Source organism: Coregonus lavaretus, assembly GCF_964263955.1.
Source record: "Coregonus lavaretus genome assembly, chromosome: 12".
NCBI classification, from domain to species: Eukaryota; Metazoa; Chordata; class Actinopteri; order Salmoniformes; family Salmonidae; genus Coregonus; species Coregonus lavaretus.
In genome coordinates, this window is record NC_139999.1 from 57277799 (window position 1) to 57298598 (window position 20800).

The 20800-nt window shown below is 38.7% G+C and overlaps 1 protein-coding gene across 1 annotated transcript in view; it reads left to right on the forward strand.

Moving 5' to 3' along the window:
- Nucleotides 1-20800, forward strand: part of ptprt (protein tyrosine phosphatase receptor type T) — a gene marked incomplete at both ends in the record, with an annotated part of 404935 nt that overhangs the window by 290714 nt on the left and 93421 nt on the right. The window contains 1 exon segment of the mRNA XM_084173452.1: nucleotides 7822-7854. Within this exon segment, the coding sequence (XP_084029578.1) occupies nucleotides 7822-7854 (33 nt within the window).

A 20800-nucleotide genomic window follows, 5' to 3' on the forward strand; every position in this document is an offset into this window, starting at 1 on the left:
GGTTTTATTATACAATCCAATGGCAATAAGTTACAGAAATCTATATGTGCACAAATCAATAAGAAATCCTAGACTCAACATACAGAATACAGTTACACCCATGAGCAATTGGGCTTTACAATGATCTCAAACCACACAACCTCTGCAGAAATAAGAGGATATGTCAACAACAAAGATGGCCGCCTAAGCAGGGCATATATGAATTGGAAACCAATATGGAGACGAAACCGTGGGTGTTACGGGGCCATGGGTTAACTAGTATGTATACTAACTATGATAACTTGACACAACTGTGGGAAGCATTGAAGTCAACATGGGCCAGCATCCCTGTGGAAAGCTTTCAACTCAATATTAGGAAGGTGTTCCTAATGTTTGGTATACTCAGTGTAGATCGAGGACAGGGAGAAGAAGTGCTTAGACTACAATATTCTAAGACGCCTGGCTTTGCTGGATCATCTATATTTCATTCTTGCAACATAGATAGTTTGGGTATGATGTTTTATCAATTGCAGCGTTTTACATGGCTTTCAGCCACTATACGTTTTTAGTGGCGAAAACATGCTGGAAGCGAGTATACACTGTCCGTTAAATTTTTCAAAGCAGTGTTACACGTCTTTCAGAGCTTTTTGTACTAACATACGAATGAATTGAATGGACAGGTAAAGACTTAATGGTGACTTTATGTTTTCCTGCCCGGTAGCTTGAACCTTTAGGGCTCTTACAGCACTGTCAAATGTAGAAATCCTTAAATAATTAATGGTAAAGCTCCCAAAACAGTAGCATGTTGTACCTGCACTGAGAAGAGGATTAACAAGGTAGTGAGGGAGTCTATTTAAATTGTGATCAGACTAAGAAAATTACTGTAGATGGATGTAGCTCAGTTGGTAGAGCATGGCGCTTGCAACGCCAGGGTTGTGGGTTCGTTTCCCACGGGGGGTCAGTATGAAAATGTATGCACTCACTAACTGTAAGTCGCTCTGGATAAGAGTGTCTGCTAAATGACTAAAATGTAAAATGATTTTAAATATGTTATTGGACCATAAACAGAAATGGCTCATTAACCTTTACGGACCAAATAATGATGATCCACACTTCTTTGACAATATATATAATAAATGATCAACCCTGCAAGCAAAACGAGACTCTATTATTATGGTGGGAGATTATAATACTGTTTTAAATAGCTCAATGGACCGTAAAGGAAATCACACTACAAACTATCACCCTCATGCTCTTAAGGAAATCATGAATGTCATGGATACATTAGAACTAGTAGATATATGGAAGCTTAAATATCCTGACATAGATATACATGGCGGAGACTCAATCAAGCTAGTCATCTTGACTTCTTTCTTATGTCATTCTCATTGGCACCAAAAGTTTAAAAAGTGTTGATAGGGGACAGAATGCGGTCGGACCATCATATAATTGGCATATACATTACTCTTACTGAATTTCCACGTGGGCGAGGATATTGGACATTTAATCAAAGCCTATTGGATGATAACTAGTTTTTAACTAGAACAGAGGAATTTATAACTGATTTTTTCTGACATAACATAGGTACAGCAAATCCCCTTATTGTATGGGACACTTAAATGTGCCTTCAGAGGCCATGCAATTCAGTACTCATCTCGAAAACAAAAGCAATTTAGGTCAAAAGAGTCCATACTAACAAAGGAAATAGAAGGTCTAACAGAACAGATAGATAACAATAAAAACTTTAACATAGAGGCTCAGAATAAATGAGAGGAAAAACAAAAAGAAATTGAGAAACTTATTCAAGAAAGATCAAGTGTAATATATTATAAAAAATCAAGCAAACTGGATGGAATATGTGGAAAATGCACCAAATTATTTTTTAATCTTCAGATCAGGGTTGGGTTATAAAAAAATATCAGAAACTTTGAACATCCCACGGAGCACCATTAAATCCATTATTAAAAAATTGAAAGAATATGGCACCACAACAAACCTGCCAAGAGAGGGCCGCCCACCAAAACTCACGGCCCAGGCAAGGAGGGCATTAATCAGAGAGGCAACAAAGAGACCAAAGATAACCCTGATGGAGCTGTAAAGCTCTACAGCGGAGATTGGAGTATCGGTCCATAGGACCACTTTAAGCCATACACTCCACAGAGCTGGGCTTTACGGAAGAGTGGCCAGAAAAAAGTAATTGCTTAATGAAAAAAATAAGCAAACGTTTGGTGTTTTCCAAAATGCATGTGGGAGACTCCCCAAACATATGGAAGAAGGTACTCTGGTCAGATGAGATTAAAATCATGTATAGTAACCATAGGTGTAAAATAGTCAATAATGGCTATTTCTCCGAAAGTGTTAAACTGTCAAGAGGAGTAAAACAAGGTTGTCCACTATTGGCATATCTGTTTATTATGGCCAACAAAATGTTAGCTATTAAAATCAGATCCAACAATAATATCAAGGGATTAGAAATCCAGGGCTTAAAAACAAAGGTGTCATTTCACGCTGATGTTCATGTTTTCTTTTAAATCCACTACTTGAATCCCTCCACAGCCTCATAGAGGATCTAGATACATTTTCTAACCTCTCTGGATTACAACCAAATTATGATAAATGTACTATATTACGTATTGGATCACTAAAAAATACAATTTTTACATTACCAATAAAATTGTTTGATGGTGATGTGGATATACTCGGAATACATATCCCAAATTAAATAAATGATCTCACCAATACATTTTAATAAAAAGTCAGCAAAAATAGATAAGATCTTGCTACCATGGAAAGGTAAATACCTGTCTATTTGTGTAAAAATCACCCTGATTAACTCTTTAGTATTATCCCAGTTGACCTATTTGCTTATGGCGAACAGTTTTATAAATTATATGAGAAAAAAATATTCAATTTTATTTGGAACGGCAAGCCAGACAAAATTAAATGGGCCTATTTATATAATGAATACGAATTCGGAGGACAGAAATTATTAAATATTAAAGAAGTAGACCTATCACTAAAAGCTTCAGTCATAAAAAAGTTATACTGAAATCTGAACTGGTTCTCTAGCAAATTAGTAAGATTGTCTCACCCCATGTTCAAGAATGGCCTTTTCCCCTTTATTCAGATTACAACCTCTCACTTTCAGGTATTTGAAAAGGAAATAATCTCCCAAATATCACTATTTCTAAAACAAGCCATAGAAAGTTGGCTGCAATTTTAATTTAATCTTCCAGAAACGACAGAACAAATAATGCAACAAATAGTGTGGTTAAACTCAAATATATTAATTGATGATTTTTTTTTGGGAAAATGTAGAATCTTCGTAAATGATATCATAGGTAGGACTGGTGGAGTTGTCGCACATGCAGCTAACAAAAACATATGGAAATGTCTGCTCTACCCAAAATTACAACCAAATAATTGCAGCATTACCGCAAAAATGGAAGAGGAAAGTGGAAGGGGGTAAAAGAAAGTAACTTGTCTGTCGGCCCTGCATTAAAGAACATAATTGGTTAAAGAAAATTGTGTTAAATAAAAAAGTATACCAGTTTCATTTAAGGACCAAAGGATTGACAGCCGTCCCATATAGATTGCAAAATAGTTGGGAAGAGATTTTAGACGTACCGATTCCATGGCATATTGTTTATGAACTGATACGCAAAACTACGCCGGATTCAAAACGTTGAATTTTTCAATTTCAATTGTTATACAAAATTATTGCTACCAATAGAATGTTATTTATATGGGGGATACAATCTTACCAGCTCTGCAGATTTTGCTGCGAAGAGACAGAATGATTAGATCATTTGTTTTGGTACTGTCCATTTGTAGCTTGTTTTTGGTCACATGTCCAGGAATGGCTGAAGGATTGCAATATTTACCTGGAGCTAACCCTGCAGAAAGCACTACTGTGTGATCTGAAAAGTCATAGTCAATCGATCAATAATATAATAATACTTTTAGCAAAAAATTTTTTTTTCAATTTACAATCTGTAGAAACAATGAGAATAGAAGGGTTCAGAACTTTTGTGAAACATCACAGTACTGTTGAAAAATATATGACAAATAGAAATCCAATATGGATGGTGTTAAGAGATAGGTGGGTGGTGATGAATGGAGCTGAAGGATGGGACTAATAACAACTAACAACAACTAATAACAACAGGATAGCTAATGTAAAGCATACTGTGTCCATAATAAGTATATGGGTTATAGGTTGAGAGCTTTTGTGAAAGAGCACAGTTAGAAAGATATGGCATATAGAAGCAAACCGGATGGACATCATTAAAATGATCAGAGCGGTTAAGGGTAGAGGAAGTTCAGGAGGAAAAACAAACAAAATATAATTATTGTAAAATTGACTGTGTCCATAAAATGTATATAGTATGTATAAGCTGGAAGTAGAGGCCTAAGCATTGTTGTTCACTAGTTTACTCCAATTAGGGAAGGGGTGGTGGGGTTTGAAAGTAATAAAGGGAAATATATATTTTTAAAGGATATGTGTATATACAGTGAGGGGAAAAATCTATTTGATCCCCTGCTCATTTTGTACGTTTGCCCACTGACAAAGACATGATCAGTCTATACTTTTAATGGTAGGTTTATTTGAACAGTGAGAGACAGAATAACAACAAAAAAATCCAGAAAAACACATGTCAAAAATGTTAGAAATTGATTTGCATTTTAATGAGGGAAATAAGTATTTGACCCCCTCTCAATCAGAAAAAAAGATTTCTGGCTCCCAGGTGTCTTTTATACAGGTAACGAGCTGAGATTAGGAGCACACTCTTAAAGGGAGAGCTCCTAATCTCAGCTTGTTACCAAAGCATGTAGAGGTCTGGATTTTTGTTTTAGATTCGGTCTCTCACAGTTGAAGTGTACCTATGATAAAAATCACAGACCTCTACATGCTTTGTAAGTAGGAAAACCTGCAAAATCGGCTGTGTATCAAATACTTGTTCCCCCCACTGTATATATATATATATATATTAGCAGAGAAAAAAAACATATGGGGGATTGGAAGTGATGCAGACAATTACATTGATGAAAGTTACAATCTATCTGCAATACTAAAGCTGATCTTGATAGCTTAAACTGACAGATAATTTCTTTATTATGTTGCATGGGTGCGTCAATGGACTTTTAAGGATTAACCAACAATAATTTTTTTCCCCAGTTATTAAACAACTAATTGACCAATGTCGGTTAAATTACTTGAATTCCATTAATTTTTTTTGTGAGCCGTTTCTCTAGCAAGAAATCAAATCATTCACAAATTTTACATTTACATTTTAGTCATTTAGCAGACGCTCTTATCCAGAGCGACTTACAGTTAGTGAGTGCATACATTTTCATGCTGGCCCCCCGTGGGAATTGAACCCACAACCCTGGCGTTGCAAGCGCTGTGCTCTACCAACTGAGCTACATGAGAGAAGTCGTCAAGAAATATGTGGGATTTTGGGCTAAAGGGAGTTGTAGTTTTCATTAATCAAATATTTAATGTAGTTCAGTGCAGAAACATGGTAATTAACTACAATGACCAAAATCCATTGCACCTTTTTTTACGACTCCGACAGAGACGGAGCAGAGAGGAAGAGGCGAATCGAGAGGTTTCAATCTTGCCAAAATCTGTCAAAAATAATCCCAATGTGTTTCTATTGGCTTATTTTGGGACTAAGGTTGTCGCCTGCCTTCCCGCCTTTGGGACAACGACTGCCATTGTTAGGGCGGGGACATGAGCATCTCGTCATTATATACAGATCTCTGGACATATACACTTTTACGCCTGCTATATTAGGTTAGATACACACAGACCGCATAGGCCACATGAGAGAGGAATGTACACTACACAATGAAGAGAGGGACAGAGACCCCTTCATTAAAACCCCCGTCGATTGACATGGGGCTTGTGAAAGCTGACTTTTTATACACGAGAGGATCTGGACAAGAAAATCGTCACGAAATTGTCTGTCCAAATTGGACATACAAACTAATATGTCACCAATATGTCTTACAAACACGAACGTGTCGGTTGTTCTGCTCTACTACCACACAAGCTTCAGGGGATTCGTCTGAAGGTAATCCAGTACCAGAATGTAAAAACTGCAAAAAGTGACAAAAACTACATGATCTACATTTTACAAAAATTCCTACGTTTTCTTATATCTCTCAGATATAAGACAGACACTTCAAAACCTTGTTCCTTATTATAATTTTTTTTAACTTTCGGTTTTGCCATGTATTAATGTGTAGTAAAGGCCACATTTTTTTATACCTCAAAATCAAATGGCTAAATGATACATTTTATGACCATCTTAAAACAATTCCATATGTTAGCCTAGTAGATATTGCGATCTAAGGGCTTAGACCTACAGGGGAGTATGCCTTATCTAATTTGAAGAACTAGTAAAATGATTTCGTCAGACAGCTCTGCAGCGTAGTTCAGCAGGCTAGCTAAATAGGATGACTAAAGACAGGACAGTATGGGGAGCACATAGATAACGTTAGATGGTCTGGCTGACTGCTACTGCCTGAGCAGAGATGAGACGATGACTTTAAGGAATTAAAAATATCAAAGTCATCAAATAAAAAATAAGTAATATACACAACTTAAATATTGTATTATTTCATAGTATCCCCTTTTTCTATTGATGTCTACCCAATGTGGACTTGACAGAGACAATGGAAAAAATTTAATATTTTGGCAATTGTTCACTATTTTTGGCTTTGGAATTTACATTAAAAAGCTCTAAAATCTTTGTAATGTCATTATTTCATAATGCATTTAATGTTAAAAATAATAAATGAAAGCGAAATCGAAAACTGTGATTTAAAAATAAAAGAATCGAACAGAAACCGAACCGACCTCAAAAATCGCTAATCGCTCATAACTACTCCACAGTGCCTCTCATTAGTATTGCAAAGAATTGTGGAAATTGAAAGCTTTTTCTCTTGGGGCTTAATGTGCTTTTTTTCTTGAAAAACATCAGACATTTAGGTTTATAAAGTAGAGGTTTATTGTAGTAATGAATCACAGAATACACCATCACACCAGCACATTGCATTTTTGTGATGGTATATGCTCACATACAGACAATCTTCATGTGCAATGAGAGCCAGACCAACACCAGCCAGGCCCAATCCTTATCTCCACTTGGACAGGTGCACGTGTTGACCCAGTCTGTGTGTTTGTGTGTGTGTTTGTGCGAGTGCGTGTGTGTGTGCGTGCGTGTGGAAGAGCTGGTTCTCTTCCACTCAAAATCAGTATTGACTTTGGCAGTTTAGACTGAGATGGCTGAAGTGGAGGGAGAGCACCATTTGTACAGCCATTTCATTTGACATTTAACTTCACCAATTAATATTTCAAGCCAAAATGCCCCCACCCCATGCCAATTTTGTATGTAGTTTAGAAGATTTGTGTTTGCTCATGGCACCAACTAAATTGTGAGGGGCCCACCTCTGATCACAATGGCTGGGCGAATAAGAGTCCCTGCCAAATTCGAACCAACTTATTATCTTGCACATACCCATATATCAACATATAAGGGCAGGTATAACATTCATAATTCAGCTGATTCATCCCAGTGAAAGCTTTAGGGTCAGGACAATCATTCTAATCCTCTGAACTCCTCTGCATGCATTTCCAGTTGATAGAGACTATTTAGCCTTTAGACGTAATATCTATACTTTATCTCTAGACATACGTTATATGTTGGTATAACAAAATGTCTGTGCCAGCTGTTGACATGATCACATCCACCACTGTTGTCCACCCTTTTTTCTAATACTAGTCTCACACCTTTCTCTTATCTTCTTCCTCTTTTGGCCTGCGCCTGCTAGAGAGATATACACATGGAGAACTCTGAGTGTGGGGTATTGTATGTTTAATTTTAGCTATGCATCTTGAGATCGTGCCTCACCATTGTTTTTTTGACCCATCTGTGATCAGATACGTCATTCATGTCCGACACATGCACGACAATTCACGAGGCCATTACTTTTTGATACTCTGACCGTCACTGTCGAATGCACCATTTGGAATTTCTAGCTTTTGTCTGCATCACTGTGATTGTACAAAATGCAACTCTTAATGTCAGTCTTATTCGTTGACTTATTATTTCATTTTTTATCTTGCCTCCTATGCATTGTCAGTTGAGTATTAGATACATTATCTGCAATGATCTATAGTGAATTTGATGCCTTGCATTATAAGTACACCTTTCAGTAAGGTTTTTATTCATAATTTGTTGTTTGAGTTGCATAACCCACCCTGGCGCAACAATGAACTGGCCTTGCAGCGACTCTTTTTACTCTTTACCTGCACGTACCCACCAAGAGGAAGGCTTAAAACTCTGCTCCAAGTTCTATGTCAAATGAGTAATTATCGTTCACTAATAATGTCACAACCTATTTGGAGTGGTGCACTAATTCGGATTCATTAAGCGTTCACCACCATAGAACGTTTGTTTGGTGATTGGGTTGTATTCATTACTCTAAACTATGCCTCTCATACACAAACACACACACACACACATTTATTCACCTACCTATAGGCATGAGTCTGTGTCTTTGTGGTTCAACCAGAAGCTTGTTACAGTGAGTCTATCCTATAATAATCTAAAGCTATGAATTGAATCATGACAAACAAGCAGATGAGCCACTTAACTTTTGGAGATTTACATATATTTGCAACAGCTGCCAAATTAGATTAAACATGCTATCAAATCAATTGACCTAGTAGTGAACATTACTACGTAGAAGTGCAGGAAATTAGTTTTAAAACAGTAATTAAATCAAGCTTTTGGTGTTGTTTATTTTACATTTTAAATGTTTCAGCTTTTGGTGTAGTGTATTCATGTATCTCAATAAACTATAACCTAAATGCATTATTACCTTCAACTTGGCACAATTCCCATTTCCAATTGCCCATCCTGACATACTGTACCAAGCTAGAACGGGCCCTGCGTCTCAACCAATAGCCAAATGTAGGCTAAATATTGTAAGCAGGGCTACAGCATCTTCCACCGCCAGAGAAAAGAAGAATCCACCATTTACCTCTAGGCTGCTATACATATTTATTTTGAATTTTACCAGAGTTTTACCAGATCAGTTTCAATTTAAAAAAGTGAGAGAGTGCCGCTCCTCCGCGCTCCGGCAGCACTACACCCCTGGTAACATCTCTCAGTAAACAAAATGTATCTTCAAATATCCTCACCCACACCAACTCATCTCCAAAACAATGAACTTCAGCCTCGCTCCCTCAGCAGATTCCATCGCACTGCCAATACTTATTTTTTCAAATTTCAAATCCTCACATTCAATATCACTTCAGTCCAGACAACGTACCTTTCAGAACATTAAGATGGTGTAACCAAATACAAATTGTAATGTATTGGTGCCCAGGTGCAGACGTAGGCTGTTAACATTACAGATGAACTCCCTGCAAGGCCGTCCAGTCATGGGTTTAGGGCGATCACATTTAAAATACCCAAATGCAGGACAAAGGGATGATTTTGCAGGACATTTGCAGGACAATAAAGCATTTCTGGTTGGTCTCAGGGAATGTAAAATAGTTAGGAAGGTAGACTTAGAAAATCGGATTGAGAGAAGTAGCAGCACATATTTTGAATGAGCAACTAATGCACATGGAGAGCCTCACAAGTTTGATGAAATCACCTTACATCTTTTAAGTCTAATACGGTTATTTTCTTACCTTTGTAGCTCTTCATTTTTTGTAAATAGTTAACTGTCCACTCCAAGTTTAGTTAGAATTTGCATTCATGTCATGTCGGAAACTCTGAAATGTCCAACTTGCTAACCTAGGCGGAAGAGTCGGATCCTGAGTTTCCCAATTGGGAGGTACCAGAATCAACCAATAGGAAGCGCTACGCAAATAACTTACGTTCATTCAACTCTGAGGTCCCAAGTTTCCGACATGATGTGAATGCAGCATTAGACCGAAAGCATTTGAGAAATGTGATTGATTGACCATATGACGTTGGCCTACATCTCATCTTGCGCTGCGCAGAATATCAGATCTCAACAACGATTGGAGAAGTGTTTAACATCACTAGTACCACATCCTTATGATATACACTGAGTGTACTAAACATCAAGAACACCTTCCTAATATTGAGTTGCACCCACCTTTGGGTGGTGGACCATTCTTGATACACACGGGAAGCTGTTGATTGTGAATAACCCAGTAGCGTTGTAGTTGTTGACACAAACCAGTGCGCTTGGCACCTACTACCATCCCCCATTCACAGGCACTTAAATCTTTCGTCTTGCCCATTCACCCTCTGATTGGCACACATACACAATCCATGTCTCAATTGTCTCAAGGCTTAAAAATCCTTCTTTAACCTGTCTCCTCCCCTTCAGCTACACTGAATGAAGTGGATTTAACAAGTGACATCAATAAGGGATGATAGCTTTCACCTGGTCAGTCTATGTCATGGAATTCATAATGTTTTGTACACTCAGTGCATATCGTGATGCAAAAGAGACAGGTTGGAATGTCTGAATGAAATACGGGACAAATCTAACTTTTTTGTAGTCGCATTTGAATTTGTTGATGAAATGTGGGACGTGATTGTTTGGTTGCGGCACGCGGGACAAATGGCCACAATTAATGGCACAATCTGGGACATGTTGTCACCCTGCATGGGCAGAGTGAGTTAAGTGTCCATTCAGTCACAGCATGTTTGCATTTGTAAGTATAATGTATGTGTGCGTGGTATTATTAAATGTTTACAATTCATATGGATGCGTAGCATGTGTGTGCATGTGTGTGCGCGAGTGTGTATGTGTGTGCGTGTGCGTCGGTGTATTTATACAGTAATCCCCTGCTGATTTTGTACGTTTGCCCACTGACAAAGAAATTATCAATCTATAATTTTAATCGTAGGTTTATTTGAACAGTGAGAGACAGAATAACAACAAATAAATCCAGAAAAACGCATGTCAAAAATGTTATAAATTGATTGGCATTTTAATGAGGGAAATAAGTATTTGACCCCCTCTCAATCAGAAAGATTTCTGGCTCCCAGGTGTCTTTTATACAGGTAACGAGCTGAGATTAGGAGCACACTCTTAAAGGGAGTGCTCCTAATCTCAGTTTGTTACCTGTATAAAAGACACCTGTCCACAGAAGCAATCAATCAATCAGATTCCAAACTTTCCACCATCGCCAAGACCAAAGAGCTCTCCAAGGATGTCAGGGACAAGATTGTAGACCTACACAAGGCTGGAATGGGCTACAAGACCATCGGCAAGCAGCTTGGTGAGAAGGTGACAAGAGTTTGGTGCGATTATTCGCAAATGGAAGAAACACAAAAGAACTGTCAATCTCCCTCGGCCTGGGGCTCCATGCAAGATCTCACCTCGTGGAGTTGCAATGATCATGAGAACGGTGAGGAATCAGCCCAGAACTACATGGGAGGATCTTGTCAATGATCTCAAGGCAGCTGGGACAATAGTCACCAAGAAAACAATTGGTAACACACTACGCCGTGAAGGACTGAAATCCTGCAGCGCCTGCAAGGTCCCCCTGCTAAAGAAAGCACATATACAGGCCCGTCTGAAGTTCGCCAATGAACATCTGAATGATTCAGTGGAGAACTGGGTCAAAGTGTTGTGGTCAGATGAGACCAAAATCGAGCTCTTTGGCAGCAACTCAACTCGCCGTGTTTGGAGGAGGAGGAATGCTGCCTATGACCCCAAGAACACCATACCCACCGTCAAACAAGATGGAAACATTATGCTTTGCGGGTGTTTTTCTGCTAAGGGGACAGCACAACTTCACCGCATCAAAGGGATGATGGACGGGGCCATGTACCGTCAAATCTTGGGTGAGAACCTCCTTCCCTCAGCCAGGGCATTGAAAATGGGTCGTGGATGGATATTCCAGCATGACAATGACCCAAAACACACGGCCAAGGCAACAAAGGAGTGGCTCAAGAAGTAGCACATTAAGGTCCTGGAGTGGCCTAGCCAGTCTCCAGACCTTAATCCCGTAGAAAATCTGCGGAGGGAGCTGAAGGTTCGAGTTGCCAAACGTCAGGCTCGAAACCTTAATGACTTGGAGAAGATCTGCAAAGAGGAGTGGGACAAAATCCCTCCTGAGACGTGTGCAAACCTGGTGGCCAACTACAAGAAACGTCTGACCTCTGTGATGGCCAACAAGGGTTTTGCCACCAAGTACTAAGTCATCAAATACTTATTTCCCTCATTAAAATGCAAATCAATTTATAACATTTCTGACATGCGTTTTTCTGGATTTTTTTGTTGTTATTATGTCTCTCACTGTTCAAATAAACCTACCATTAAAATTATAGACTGATCATGTCTTTGTCAGTGGGCAAACGTACAAAATCAGCAGGGGATCAAATACTTTTTTCCCTCACTGTATCATGTTTAAATAGTCTAACATTTTAAAGTTGTTCCGTTCCTTCTGTACGTATTGATACCCCTTGACTTATTCCACATTTAGTTGTGTTACAGCCTGAATTCAAAATGGATTAAACATGTTTACTTACCCATCTACACACAATACACCATGATGACAAAGTGAAAAGTGTTTTTAGACATTTTTGCAAACACATAAGTATTCACACCCCTGAGTCAATACTTTGTAGAAGCACCTTTGGTGGCGATTACAGCTTTGAGTCGTCTTAGGTATGTCTGTGTCAGCTTTGCACATCTGGATTTGCTCCCATTCTTACTTTCAGATTTTCTCAAACTCTGTTAAGTTAGATGGGGAGTGGCAGTGAACAGCAATCTTCGAGTCTTTGCACAGATTTTCAATGGGATTCCAGTCTGAGCTTTGGCTGGGCCACTCAAGGACTTTCACATTCTTGTTCTGAACCATTCCAGTGTTGCTTTGGCTATATGCTTGGGGTTATTGTCCTGTTGGATTTTTTTATTACATTTTTTAATTTTTAGTCATTTAGCAGACGCTCTTATCCGGAACAATTAGGGTTAAGTGCCTTGCTCAAGGGCTCATCAACAGATATTTCATCTAGTCGGCTCGGGGATTAGAACCAGCGACCTTTCGGTTACTGGCACTACGCTCTTAACCACTAAGCTACCTGCCGCCCATAAATCTTCTCCCCAGTCTAAGGTTGTTTGCACTCTGAAGCAGGTTCTCAGATTTACGTTCAAAACAGGACAAAGACCTGAATGCTCTTACACTAAAATTATATTATCATCATGTTGTTTCGACCTCATAGTGTGAACACAGAAACATTATGTTTTTGACTGCCCTGCCCCTTTAAAGAGAAGTTTTTTGCATGAATGTACACTACCAGCCAAAAGTTTGGACACACCTACTCATTCAAGGGTTTTTCTTTATTTTTACTATTTTCTACATTGTAGAATATTAGTAAAGAAATCAAAACTATGAAATAACATATATGGAATCATGTAGTAAACAAGAAAGTGTTAAACAAATCAAAATATATTTGAGATTTGAGATTTTTCAAATAGCCAACATTTGCCTTGATGACAGCTTTGCACACTCTTGGCATTCTTTCAACCAGCTTCACCTGGAATGCTTTTCCAACAGTCTTGAAGGAGTTCCCACATGTGCTGAGCACTTGTTGGCTGCTTTTCCTTCACTCTGCGGTCCGACTCATCCCAAACCATCTCAGTTTGGTTGAGGTCGGGGGATTGTGGAGGCCAGGTCATCTGATGCAGGACTCCATCACTCTCCTTCTTGGTAAAATAGCCTTTACACAGCCTGGAGGTGTGTTGGGTCATTGTCTTGTTGAAAAACAAATGATAGTCCCACTAAGCCCAAACCAGATGGGATGGCGTATCGCTGCAGAATGCTGTGGTAGCCATGCTGGTTAAGTGGGATAAATCACAGACAGTGTCACCAGCAAAGCACCCCCATACCATAACACCTCCTCCTCCTTCCTTACGGTGGGAAATACACATGCGGAGATCATCCGTTCACCCACACCGCGTCTCACAAAGACACAGACCACCGGACCAAAGGACACATTTCCACCGGTCTAATGTCCATTGCTCGTTTTTCTTGGCCCAAGCAAGTCTCTTCTTCTTATTGGTGTCCTTTACATTTTACATTTTAGTCATTTAGCAGACGCTCTTATCCAGAGCGACTTACAGTTAGTGAGTGCATACATTTTTTATACTGCTGCAATTCGACCATGAAGGCCTGATTCACACAGTCTCCTCTGAACAGTTTATATTGAGATGTGTCTGTTACTTGAACTCCGTGAAGCATTTATTTGGGCAGCAATTTCTGAGGCCGGTGACTCTAATGAACTTATCCTCTGCAGCAGAGGTAACTCTGGGTCTTCCATTCCGGTGGCGGTCCTCATGAGAACCAGTTTCATCAAAGCACTTGATGTTTTTTGCGACTGCACTTAAATAAACGTTTAAAGTTCTTGAAATGTTCTGTATTGACTGACCTTCATGTCTTAAAGTAATGATGGACTGTAGTTTCTCTTTGCTTATTTGAGCTGTTCATGCCATAATATGGACTTGGTCTTTTACCAAATAGGGCTATCTTCTGTATACCCCCCCTACCTTGTCACAACACAACTGATTGGCTCAAACGCATTAAGAAGGAAATAAATTCCACCAATTACACCTGTTAATTGAAATGTATTCCAGGTGACTACCTCATGAAACTGGTTGAGAGAATGCCAAGAGTGTACAAAGCTGTCATCAAGGCAAAGGGTGGCTATTTGAAGAATCTCAAATATAACATATATTTTGATTTGTTTAAAACTTTTTAGGTTACTACATGATTCCATATGTGTTATTTCATAGTTATGATGTCTTCACTATTATTCTACAATGTTAAAAAATAGTAAAAATAAAGAAAAACCCTTAAATGAGTAGGTGTTCTAAAACTTTTGACCGGTAGTGGATATAGAGACCAAAACATTTATACAGCTCTCATGCAGTGGTACATTGGGAGGCGTTGTGCCGTTTTACGACATTCATATTTATGGCTACCTTTGACTGACGTAGCTCTAGCTCTCACGCCTCTTTATTAATATCACAAGAACAGTGTCAGAAGATCTTTTTAAAAGGCCATTGAAATAAGATAGCAGGAGGGCTACACATAGATAGTGGCTACATATGCGTGGAAGATATAGCTGTGTCAGTTTCGCACTATACTGAAACTCTCTTATTAAATCACCTTTTTTTACTACTATGATAGCCAACTCAGACAGCTGCCATCTTTATTTCACTTTCAAACAAGAATTTGGGAAGAATAAAACGTAAAAGGTGTTATCTTCTCACTCTTTCTTGATAGAAGTGGTTTCCTAAAACAGTTAATCGATTTACTTCCAGGATGGTTTTGGCCTGTAATGGATTCTGCCTTTACAAATGATTACATACCATTTTGCTCAGATTTTTCTATTAGATAGACAGGGGGATACATGTATGTCCACCTACACTCACAAGATAAGATCATTTTGAGGAAAAACTGAGGAAAACAAAGTTCTCTGGTCCAAACATACAGTATCTGGATACCAGACATGTCATGTATCTGTGGATGAAAACATAGGAGATGTGGATCAATGCCTCTCAACTCTGCTCTTATTTATCTGTAATCTAATTCAACCACTAGTTCTTATATTATATGAGATCTCAATCCCGCCTCGTATGAGTTCATAGTGAAACATCAGTAGGAATGCTGTCAATCAGCAATCACAGATATGGAGAAACAGATACACACTCTTTGATGAAAGCTGGTTGGCTACAGTAGGGCAGTAGTATATATTATTAACAGGACTGTCAAACAGAGGAAAGGATTGGAGGCCAATTTTCCATTGAATCAAATACTGACTGCACCACATACAGATCTATAATGTTGATTGTGTCCATTAAGACCTCTTGGATATCTACACGTCTTAACCACCAGTGGGTTTTTCCCAGTGATAGGGGCAATCGTGCAATTGTCAAAATTCCATGGCCCAGTCAACTGAAATCAATTCCATATTTGGTTTGATGTTACGTAAAGGTGATCACTTCCATTGATTGTTAGCTAGCAGTGACTAAAGTTAGCTGAAGTTTGTGCCTGTTTAAAGAAAACCCAACCATAGGTTACAATTTCTCCTGGCCCATAGACTACTTTTTAGATTGAGGAACCATCTAACATCAAGTTGTAAAATCCTGAACTTCCCCTTTAAAAAAGCATACACATCATTGTTAGCGTAGTAAGTGGGTATCAATTTGTATAAAAAAGACAGTGCTAAACACATTTCTGCTTATCATGAACAGACTAGTGAAGTGTTGTACTGAATGCTGTAGGTATTTGTCACACACATTTACTCCTTTGATATATTTGATGTCAACACGTTTGGGAACTACAAACCCTTAAAAGAAACAACAGATACCATCTGCTTTTCAGTCTCATCTCTGCTTGCTAACTCCATCGCTGCATGTCATTTGTGAATGTTCTACCTCTTAAAAGAACCCTTCCCAGAGAAATCCAGCAGAATGCATACACATGCACACACAACACACACACGCGAGCACACTCTAATTTCAACAGTCAGGTTTGATTTAGTTCCTAAAGCAGTCAAAGTGTCAATGGTAGCATCCCTTCCTCTTTCCATCTCACTAAACAGAATGGCAGAACAGTATGTCATTAAAACATTCCCCCCCCTCCTCTTTTACTCCCACTCCTCCCATCCCCACTCTCCTATTTCTCTGTTTTCCCAGCCACTCACTGTCTATTCAGACAATTCCATCTCTCTCAAGAAGTTTCAATTTGATTGGGAGCCAGATGTGCTATTTCTTCTTTAAATGCGGGTGAATTATGTATTGTTTTGGGTATTTCTTCTTTGATAAAATGGCTGCAGGGGTTTGAGTAAAGTTTGGTTTGATATGTGCAACTGTATAGTAGCACCCTAAAGTCCAGCCTTTACTATAGACTGGTGGACCATAGGCACTTGCAGAGCTCAATGGGAAGGTTGGTTTAACTAGTACTGAACTGTAGACATACAGACAAACAAACCCAGTCCAGCAGCGCATCGATGTCTTTAACCCGTTCTTGACATTTTCCTCCATCAGCTCTCCTAGACGTGGGTGCTAAAGAACTAACTAATGTAATCTGTTTGTCCTTTTTTGGGTGCTCAATTTTGTCCCACTGGTCTACCTTCATGCTTCAGAAGAAATGCATATTCCTACTCTTATTACCTGTAAGTAGCATTAAGGAAAGACCCTTTCCCAATTTGATATTTATATTTTTTATTATCCTTACTTGTTTCTTGTTTCTCATGTTCTTGTATTACTAAACCACTGAAAACCTATCTTAATTTCCCATCTTAGCCCTATAGACATACACTTGTTCAGTTACTGTTTATGGAACAAAATTGAATACAACAGACTCTACAACTAGAGAGTTAGTGTTAATGTTTAGATGTTATAGGGTCTTTTTCATGGCCAGTTGTACTGCAAGAAAAATAATTTATTCAATACTACGTTTTTACTCAATCAGAAATGCCATGGTGGACAAAGCATCTCAGCACCTACAAAAAGAACATCTTCAGCCATGAATAATGTTAATGTTTGTAACTTGTCCTTGTAGACATTTTTTTTATTGGGAGTCAATAACAAGCTGTGCAAGGATATTGTAGCAAGCATCAGCCCAGGACTTAGCTTATAGCTTCAAAGGGTCAAATACTGTGTTTCTATGGAGACATTTAAGTTTTGCTTCATGCTGCAAAGAGATTGCACATCTTGTTTGCCATCTCTAACGATAATTACTGCTGCTCGTTGAAAATAGTTTAATTTTCCCATTTCTCAAAGCCTTATGTAGTTTATGTCTGCATGGTGCAAATACCACATTTCTGTCTTCAGCTAAATGCTTAACTGCAGTAGACATATCAATGTTCAGTTCCTAACATAGCAAAACAGTAATCATGAAGACTTAGAACTGCCAGAGATCTTTAACCCTCAAAGAAATTACTTCTTTACGCTTAATATATGCAATTAAATCGATGGCTATTACAATGCCGGCTATATTTCATAACGGATTAATTGTTTAATTTGCTTATTGCCGAGTGTGCAGAAGCATGGCTCCGGGATGTTTACCAGGCATGTAAAGTATTTAAAGGGTTTCGGAAACCACAGTTCTGCTTCTGCAGCTGTATGTCTTTTTTCCCTTTTCCTTGAAGCTCTTGAAATATAGATGAAAGTTTGTTGTCCATTCCCAGCCGTCGTTGCCTGGAGCTTACTCTTGAGCAGCAGTCTTGCAGGTTGAGTAGAAGGCTAGTACAGACCACAACACTGAGACACTCTTCAAACAACATTTCCCTATTCACATTACTAATATTGTTAACAATATCAATGCAGTTAAGGCTTTCTCTAATTTGAGCCTTCTCTTTGGGGTCCTACAATAGAGTGTTTCGCAGAAAAAAATATACTAGCCTCAATCTTTGCACTACTCTTAATTTTGTAAGCCAGTCTTTTGCTCGAAAAACGAAAAAAAAAAAAAATTGCATCACCAATCCTGAGGTTTCAGTCTTACTTTCCAATGCCATGAGATGTTACAACACAATAAACCTGATGACTTAATTCACACACTAACTCTTTCCAAAAGGCATTCCTTCAGATCTCTATTTCTCCCTTTCTTGTGTTTGTGTGCGTAAGTGGCTGAGTGAGTGTTGCATGTTAACCATGCTGTGAAGACCCATCCGCGTCACCCATCCTGCTAAAGCGCATGCTGACTTACTCACCTCACCGACACGGCTGGCCGCTTACTCACTGTATCGCAAAGGAGTTTTGTAATGAACATTTGCAAAACTGAGTTTAATATGTTTCTCGGTGAGCATATGTCATGTCCTGCTTATGCATGATAAGACAAAGGTAATAATATAACTGCTTTCCTGTGATAGAATGGAAGGTTAGCATTTTACTCCATCAACGGGATTCACATTATCGTTTGTATGATGTGACGGATGTCAGAAGCAGATGAGATCTGATATTCGTGTATGACCAATGATAACACATTTTTATTTTATTTTGTTTTATAAGGATCTGGTTTAGCCCAAGGACTAATCTTCCAAGAGTCCTTAAGAAATGTAAAAAATAAAAAATAATAATAATATAGAAATTAGAAAAACAACGAAAGCAAATTAAAGCACAAAAACACAAACAAAGATCCACATTCCTATTACGTATACATATTACACTCCCCAGCTACCCCCACCCACATACCTGATGTGCACATATGCATTTAAATACAACATACAGCAACATATTGAGAGCTTGGGACTATAAGGTTCTATCTGCATTTTTGTCATAAATTATTGACACAGTGTAGTTTTTTATTTTTACCCATTTTCCCACCAATTTTTGTGATGTCCAATTGGTAGTTACAGTCTTGTCCCATCGCTGCAACTCCCCTACAGACTCGGAAGAGGCGAAGAGCCATGCGTCCTCCGAAACACAACCCTGCCAAGCTGTACTGCTTCTTGACACACTGCTCGCTTAACCCGGAAGCCAGCCGCACCAATGTGTCGGAGGAAACACCGTCAAGCTGGTTACCGAAGTCCACCACAAGGAGTGCGATGGCACAAATAAATCCCAGCCTCATGGGTCTCCCGGTCACAGCCGGCTGTGTGACAGCCTGGAATCGAGCCCGGGTCTGTAGTGAAGCCTCAAGCACTGTGCCTTAGAACGCTGCGCCACTCGGGAGACCACTTAGCCTTGTTCTGTTCAATGTTCTGTACCTATAAAGTACTCTGAATACCCCAATGCATGTTGTTAAGTTCAAAAGAATACAATATATAAAATTGCTGACACCATTCAAACTAATGAGGGTTCGGAACTTTAAAGCCAATTATCTCAGAATAATCTTTTTGCAGATAGAACCATATAGTCCCAAACTCTCAATATTACAATAAGCTCTTAGAACCACTTTAGTCGTTCAAAACATTTTATGAATGAATCTCTTAAAACAACTATTTGGCAAGTTATTTGGAACTGTCTGGCAAGGAGTTCCAGGACTTCACTGCCCTGAAACAAAAATCTTTAATTTGAGTTTTGGTGGGTTGCATGTTTCGTCACAATATTGTTTTGAACGTTTGTTTTGGACTGATGCCCGACTGAGCATTCTACTCAATGCATCGTCAATGAGTGCTGATGAAGATTTCATCACAAGTGCATTACAGTGGCTTGGAAATACAATGGCATTCAAAAGGAGGCAAACAATTAGTAGGAAAATCTTTTGTCATCATTTTGATGTCACCGGATTGACTTTAGATGCAGTATAAAGTTAGCTAGCTAGACTAACGTTAGCATAGCTAGCTATTTTTTACAAACTTTGCTAGCTAATGACAACATTGTCATCTGTCTGAAGTAAATTTGATGACATGATAATGCTGGCAAAGTTGTTTCCTACTAAATATTTGACTAATTTAGCAATGTAATCGTATTTCCAGGCTATTTAATTTAGACTAAACAGTAGTTAGCCTCCGTTCATAATGACTGGGCTTATCAACACTTTAGGGCACCACTATGGCACCGCCGATAGAAGGCGGCTTGAGAACGTTCATTACAATGGCATGACGCGACCGAGTGATGGAGGTGCAACCTATAAATAGCAGAGCCGGTGCCATAAAGTACGCTATGATATGCAGGCCCATCCTCGGCGGGGTAACCTTACTTTTAATGAAGTGCTGGTTTTGACATTCATTAAATACGGATTATCTTTACTCCATTGCCACTTACAATATGCAAGGAATTTGTCATTTAAATTAGTCTATTATAAGAATATCCAATAAACTGAACAATTTAGAGAAATCTTGTAATTAGGAGATATCGC